The 7280-nt window shown below is 43.8% G+C and overlaps 1 protein-coding gene across 1 annotated transcript; it reads right to left on the bottom strand.

Annotated features, from left to right (window-relative positions):
- Positions 1-1563: 1563 nt before the first annotated feature.
- Positions 1564-5949, bottom strand: LOC308281191 (neuronal pentraxin-1-like; the record flags this gene model as incomplete). Its single annotated transcript, XM_080721310.1, has 5 exons — positions 1564-1785; positions 2624-2803; positions 3396-3637; positions 4946-5156; positions 5521-5949. 5 exons carry the CDS (start codon positions 5947-5949, stop codon positions 1564-1566), a joined length of 1284 nt encoding a protein of 427 aa, XP_080577436.1.
- Positions 5950-7280: the final 1331 nt, after the last annotated feature.

The following is a 7280-nucleotide window of genomic DNA, read 5'->3' as shown; positions in this document are numbered from 1 at the left end:
TGTGTAACGTCACTGTAGCAAATATCATGTGAACCATCGGTATATACAAAATAAATACAAAATATGTATGCTATTCACATGATGAGTTTTGCTCCTGGACACGGAAACTACCCACTCTTATCAGGATGACTCAAAATTCAAACGATTAGGAAAGAAGTGTGAAGACGTGACTAGGCATTTTCCTCTCCTGACAGCCATGAACACAGGCAATGTATTTCACACCAGCGCCTACAACACATCACCAAGTGGGCTATCATTTGCCCCCCCCCACACACACACACACACGCACACACACACACACACACACACACACACACACACAGACCTCTTCATTTCTTTTGCTTCCGTGCCCAAATGACCTTCAGGGCCTTCATGCGTTTCACTTATCTAGCAATTATTCTCCTTTGACCATTTGACATGACACGAATTCTGATCAGCAATTCTTTCGCTGCAATCTCTGCTCTCGCTTCCCCCTCCTCTTATTTATCACACCTTTTGACACACTACCAAAGTCAGGAATGCTCAACTATAACATTTAGTATCACAATTTTATTACAAAAATTAAACTTTTCAACTTTCCTTTTTGCCATGCTTGGAGCATATAACAATACAGTAAAAAACCCAGACCCAAAGAAGATCATAAAGCAGACTTCAACAATGCTTTCACAGCACTCTGTCATTCATGCTGTTACTATACAGATACTGTAACATTCCTAATACATAGTACGAACGCCTGCCAAAACACATCATGTCAGATAACAAACCAAACAAATTAGTAACATTTACCATAAGAACGAGAAACTCAGTTCCACCCGCCAGGAAAACATGAACCAATACATTTAAATTTGCAACTTAAGAACATGAATGAATGTGCAGAATATTTGTACCAGCCCAAGGCACCCAGGCTTTGTAGCATGTTGGCAAGGAACGACATTCTTACAGAAACACTTGAAGCGAACAATTACAAACTGACTTGTACCACAGTCTGACTTTGCAGTGTCCTTCAACATGTAGCCTCCTCTTCTAGCTTTCTCTTCGTCAGTCACAGTGCAAGATCCGGAAGGGTGGGGGAGAGAGGGAAAGGTCTGGGAGCTGTACCGCGTCAAACATCACTTTACGGCGCCAAACACTGACAAGAATTGGATGGACAGCCTAATCTCTCGCTCTCAAAAGGGGAAGAGAGAGTGGTCATGTAATTCCTCACCCAGGTTGTGAATTGTCCAACACAAGGAACACATTGCCCAGCTGCCAGTCCAAGACAAAATAAGCTAAACGAAAAGCTCAGGTGTGCTTTCAACGAAACCTCCATGAAAAAAAAGAAGAAAAAAACAAAGAGAGAGAAACAGATAACACTTTGCCACTGAGGTTTCCAAGACGATTTTTTTCCTCAAGATGAAAACTTTTATGCTGCCCACATATATCTAAGTAGGTGTGAATAGAAATCCCGGATTTAAGCTTATCGACAAATAAAGATCATATTGTCTCTAACAAATGTCAAATGAAGACAGGAATGACAAAAGCTCAGAAATAGGCTGAGGCCTTTCACACATAGCAAAATGCAGTTCAGTTGAGGGAGCGACAAGGCTCAAATGTCCATTTGGTCGCTCCACCAAATACTTCGATGTTGGACTCCGTCCAAGAGAACACGTTGCCAGCTTGCGCCTTGCTGTTGCAGGTTGCCAAGTTGTAGATCTCCCCTATTGAAAGCTTCCTATCCCAGATATTCAAGTTTGCCAACTCACCAACAAATGCCTGTGTGGCATCAAACCCCCCTCCAATGGTGTCCTGTGAAATAAGACAGGTACAGTTATTTGAATTTGGTCTATAGGCACAGTACAACAAAATGGCTTGAATTGGTGGATGTAGTTGTAGAAGTCGGTGGGGTGGGGGGGGGTTGCTGTCTATAAAAAAAATCTATAAAGTTTAACTTTTTATAATTTAACAGGACCATAATTCCATCACTTTAATGGCTTAACGTTTCTGCCTGTAACCCCAAGAGTGTCGTTTTTGCTTTTCGCAGAAATGGCTTTCTCTTTGAAATATCTGGGCAAGTGTGTTTTGTCTCCTCCAAAATGTTATTTTTTGGGGGGAGTCTAGGATTCCAGTGGGATTTCTATTGATATCCTGATATAACTGGCACTAATTATATTGGTAGGCCTTAAACTATCAATGTCTGCATAGTCCCATCACATGAATATTTCTGCCTTTGATCTTTGCAGCAATGACACTGTGGTATTTACAAAATAAAAATCCTAATCTGTTCACCCTTATTTCTCAGTTTGTGTGAAATTAAGAGGACTCGAGGAGGATTACAGACGATCAAAAATAGGTTTGTCAACTGATTCCTTCATACCTGCCAACACCCCTGAATTTAGCAGGAGAATCCTTCGCTTCTGAATTGTAATATCTCCTGAAAATATTCTTGATTCTGGACTTACGTAACTCAACCCAGAGTCTATGGTAAAAGTGAGCATGCCCATGTGTTACACATTCCACTGATATGCAGCTAGGGCCATAAGGTTAATACTAAGTCAGTGAATAGTGAATACTAAGTCAGTGAATACAAAGTGAATATTAAGTCAGGCCCCCCCACCAGAAAATGTTAAAAGTATGGCTTCCTTACCTGCTCTTGTCCTAAAACCAGCACTCCCTGTGGTTTGATTGGGTGATATGGTGCCAGGTTCTCTCCCTGGCCCCGCATCACTCCATCCTGGAAGGCCTCCCACATCCCGTCACGTGTGGTCCAGGTGATACAGATATGATGCCATTTTCCATCATTGATAATGAAGGGCAACTTTGCAACCTGCAACAGTGGCAAATTACAGTTAATCTGAAACTCATTGACCTTAACCCATTCAGGCCTAGAATTATTGAATGCTTTAACCAGTGAAAAATAGCAGATATACAAGCTCACAGCGCGGCACCGAGTGCCGCGCTGCGAGCTTGTAGATCTGCTATTTTTGAAAAGTTGTGAAAATGTGTGAAAGTCTTTGAATTTAAGCAAACATTTCTAACTCAAATTTTGCTTCTGGGGGTCCCTGGAACTAAATATTTTGAGAACGGGGTCCGTGGCCAAATACATATCATCTTGGGGGTCCTTGACATAGGTTTCTTGCACACATTTTCACGATTTTTCAAAAATAGCAGAGCTTGTATATCTGCTATTTTTCAATAGTTAACATTCATGGGGGGCCCGCAGTGAATCCTTGTACCCAGGGCCCAGAATTTGGTGTGACGCCCCTGCTGAAACTCATTGACATTAATGTATTCATCAAATCAAAATCTAGGGGCTTCCTGGCAAATCGATTCCGTATTAGAGGCTACTCAAATGATCAAACTGCTGTATCATCAAATGTAACAAGAACGTCTATATTCAGTTGTAAGGCTGTCTTTACTTTGTCATTGATGAGAATTTCCATGGGATTGTTCCCCCATTCGATCAGTACAAGCTCGTTGGCCTGGCCTGGGACAGCATAGGAGAAAGGTGTCCCCACCCCAGGTGACGCGTTGGACTTGATCCACAGACACACGGTGAAGGAGTACATCTCAGGCAGGGTCCGCTTGGCTTTGGCATACATGTAGTTGGTTCTCAGGGGGAAGGTTAGCTGGAACTTGTCCATTGGTCTGTTGTCTTTGCCTGCGGATAAGATCATGTTCAGTCCATCTCAGAAATTCAGTGTAAACAGCTCTGATTTCTTTTTTACCCCAAATTTGAGGAAGCATGCATGTGTGCACACACACACACGCGCGCACACACACACGCACGCACGCACGCACGCACGCACGCACGTGCGCACGCGTGCACGCACGCACGCACGCACGCACGCACGCACACACACACACACACACACACACACACACACACACACACACACACACACACACACACACCTTTCACATACTAAATACTGTATGTCTCTATACTATTCAATTCAATTTCTGCCTTTGACTCTTTATATGGCATAACACCCATGCATGGCATGGGTGTTGATTTCCCACAATGCTGGGCCCACACACACACGCACGCACGCACGCACGCACGCACGCACACACACACGCACACACACACACACACACACACACACACACTTTTCTTTTCTTTTCTTTTCTTTTCTTTTCTTTTCTTTTCTTTTCTTTGTTGTGACAGTGTGGAATGTGGTATTGTTTATTCTTTTTTTGGTGTCTAATAATCCCGTAAGGGATGGGTCTGTAAAGACATGACACGAAAATAAAAATTCATTCATTCATTCATTCATTCATTCATTCATTCATTCACACACACACACACACACACACACACACACACACACACACACACACACACACACACACACACACACACACACACACACACACACACACACACACACACGTTGCTGCTCCATTGTTTCTTCATAGACCTTCAGGGAGCTGAACAAGCCTGCAACGTTGATCGATGTTCTAAAACGCACCTCTCTGTGTGAGTTACTGCTGGACACGGGCGCGTGCGATGTTAAAGAAGCACCTAAAGTTTCTCTGCTATGCACATAAATTATGCTTCACATTTTAATGGCATGACATAACTTTGGCTAATTAAATTACAGACAAAACTAAATGTGTCACCGCACACAAGTGATAATCGGGATTTCATTGAGTTATGCAAAGCACTGCAGCTCTCTCTCTCTCTCTCTCTCTCTCTCTCTCTCTCTCTCTCTCTCTCTCTCTCTCTCTCTCTCTCTCTCTCTCTCTCTCTCAACAGTGTGCGCACCGAGAAGGCTGCGGCAATGTGAACATGTGCAGTCATGAGTAAATAAAGCCAGGCGAGAGTCAAGCCATCTTGCCTAATTAAGCCCCCGTGGCTTTAGGTGGCAAGTTAAATGAGCTGCCTATATAGGTTCCTGTTTAAGCTGAATGTTGTGGAGTTTAAATTAAGTCCATTCTCATGCCTTAATGAATCTGAACGCACCTTTCTCGAGGTCCGTTATCCGATGATGCAGAGTAGTCAGCGTGGATTCCACTCTGTTCCGCTGGTCCGTGTCGTTCCTCTGGCCCCCCGGTTTAGTGTCCTCTATAGTGTTGACCCGGGATAAGACCTGCTTCTCCATATCATCTATTTTGTTTTGTAGGAGATCTTTTAGACTAGTTGCTTGCACGGTATTGTTACCTCGGCTGTATTGCTGAATGGGACAGAGGGAATTCGGTTAAAGGAGGGGGGAAATGGGTTGTATTCGATTGTATTCTTTTATCAAACGCTTAAATTGTTTTCTTGTTCGTTTTTGCATTTGTTGGTTGTGCCTATTTCTTGCTTTGTGTTCGGCGTCACATGGTTTACTTATAGCTTTCTAAAGACAATGAATTTGAGCTCAGTGGCATGCCATGCACAAAGTAGCCTAGTCTACTGGACATGAGCAGAATATCTTTTACAGAATAGAGGCTATCCTGTGAAAAGTTCCTAAATCAACCAACTTTATGCATACAGCATAGGCTATATGAAACGCAAGTGTTTGACCTGATGATTAAGTAAAGCCCTTGCCCTCCTACCTCGAGGTTCTCCAGCCTCTGCTTGAGGGTTTGTAAAGTCTGCCCCAGTTGGGCCAGAGTGTCCGAGGGACCACGAGAAACATCCCCCATAGTGTTCTTCGAACCCGGCCGCCTGCCGCCCGGTCCCGCCTCGGGCAGGCTCTGGCTCTCACACCGGCTCAACTTGGACGTTAGTTCCCTGATTGTTTCCTTTTGGTTCATAATGGTCTCCTTTTGCTGTAGCACGGTTTCCCTCAGCTGCATGACTGTGGTTTTCAGGTCCTCCCCTGGACCGCTATTCTGCATCGTTGCGGAGCACAAGTCCATATCCTTGGGCACCGACGTGCAAATAAACTGGGTCTGTCCGAAATCTTGAGCAGACCGTTCCACGACCAGGCAGGAAAGTAGAAAAAGTTTCCAAGACATTCTGTCCATCATGGCTCCAGTCATGTTTGACGACGCCAGTGGAGTTTGTGGTCGCTGTGAACGCGTGCGAATTCAGCACCACGGAGCTATCCACGGATGCTGTGTGAATTCAGCACCACGGAGCTGTCCACTGAAAGTATGTTAATTCAGCACCCGGAGCTGTCCACGTATGCTGTGTGAATTCAGCACCACGGAGCTGTCCACTGATGCTGTGTGAATTCAGCACCACGGAGCTGTCCACTGATGCTGTGAAGAGTCAGCACCACGGAGCTGTTCACTGATAGGATACTGTGAGACTTTGCCGTCGCTCATCCCAGTTTTTATAGCAGGGACAGCCCAGTGCACGTTCACTGCATCACAGTGGGGAGGCAGTGGGTTTTGCTTAAGTGTCCGGCCCCTTATTTAAGGTGGGCCATGAATTGTCAGATGGCCATGTAATTCTCTTTATTTAAAAAAAAAAAAAGTTATTAAAGACTAATGTACACTCTACACTTCGATGCAATATGTGCTGTTGATAGTAGATTGGCTGCAACTGGAGTGACATTGTATTTGTTTAGATCATCTAGCAGAGATGACTCCAACCATGCCTCTTTATCAGGCTACTGAAAATGTCTGTATTCATATAAAATAAACATAGCCCAGGAAATATTTAGTTTCACTTTTTGCACACTTTAAATGCCTTTAAGTTGTAGGCTAAATGTGCGAGTGTAAGCCTTACAATAGGCTATGTGAAGTGAACTTACAAGGATACCTTAAAAGGAAGCTTGTCATGATTCTGGCTCGTGGCGGCATGCCTGTTCGTCTGTCTCTCTCTCTCTCTCTCTCTCTCTCTCTCTCTCTCTCTCTCTCTCTCTCTCTCTCTCTGCTCCCCCCTCTCTCCACCCCTCTCATGTCTCTCTCTGTCTCTCTTTCCCCCAGTTTCAATCTGTAAAATATCACTGTCCCTCATTGTCTGGTGAACCGATCCATTTCTGTACATGAAATGTCATTGGTAATCTATGTTGAATTTTAGGCTATACTAGTGAGGACAAGCTTGCAAGTTTCCACATGTCTGAATCTGCCATTCTGCCTACCAGTATGTCCCATATGAATACAATACAATTATTTAGCAAAACCTTTTTATCTATTTCCTACACTAACATTTCGTGTTTAAACAGGTTTAAATGCGTTAACGCATTTGTATTTAAATGTAGGCCTACAGTAGGGTTTCTTTTTGTGGAAGACAATTTGAAGTACTGATTTTTAATGAGAGCGACCACATTTTAAAGCCTCTGGGCTTAGCTATTGTCTCGTCTGACGTGTCTCCAGCTTGAGGAACAAAAATGGTTGTGTAGACTGTCATTATGCTGAAACGC

This window comes from Nannobrachium achirus (assembly GCF_963921795.1).
Source record: "Nannobrachium achirus genome assembly, chromosome: 3".
In the NCBI taxonomy this organism is placed as follows: Eukaryota; Metazoa; Chordata; class Actinopteri; order Myctophiformes; family Myctophidae; genus Nannobrachium; species Nannobrachium achirus.
The sequence above is the reverse complement of the archived record's forward strand: the minus strand, read 5'-3'. Positions and strand labels throughout refer to the sequence as shown.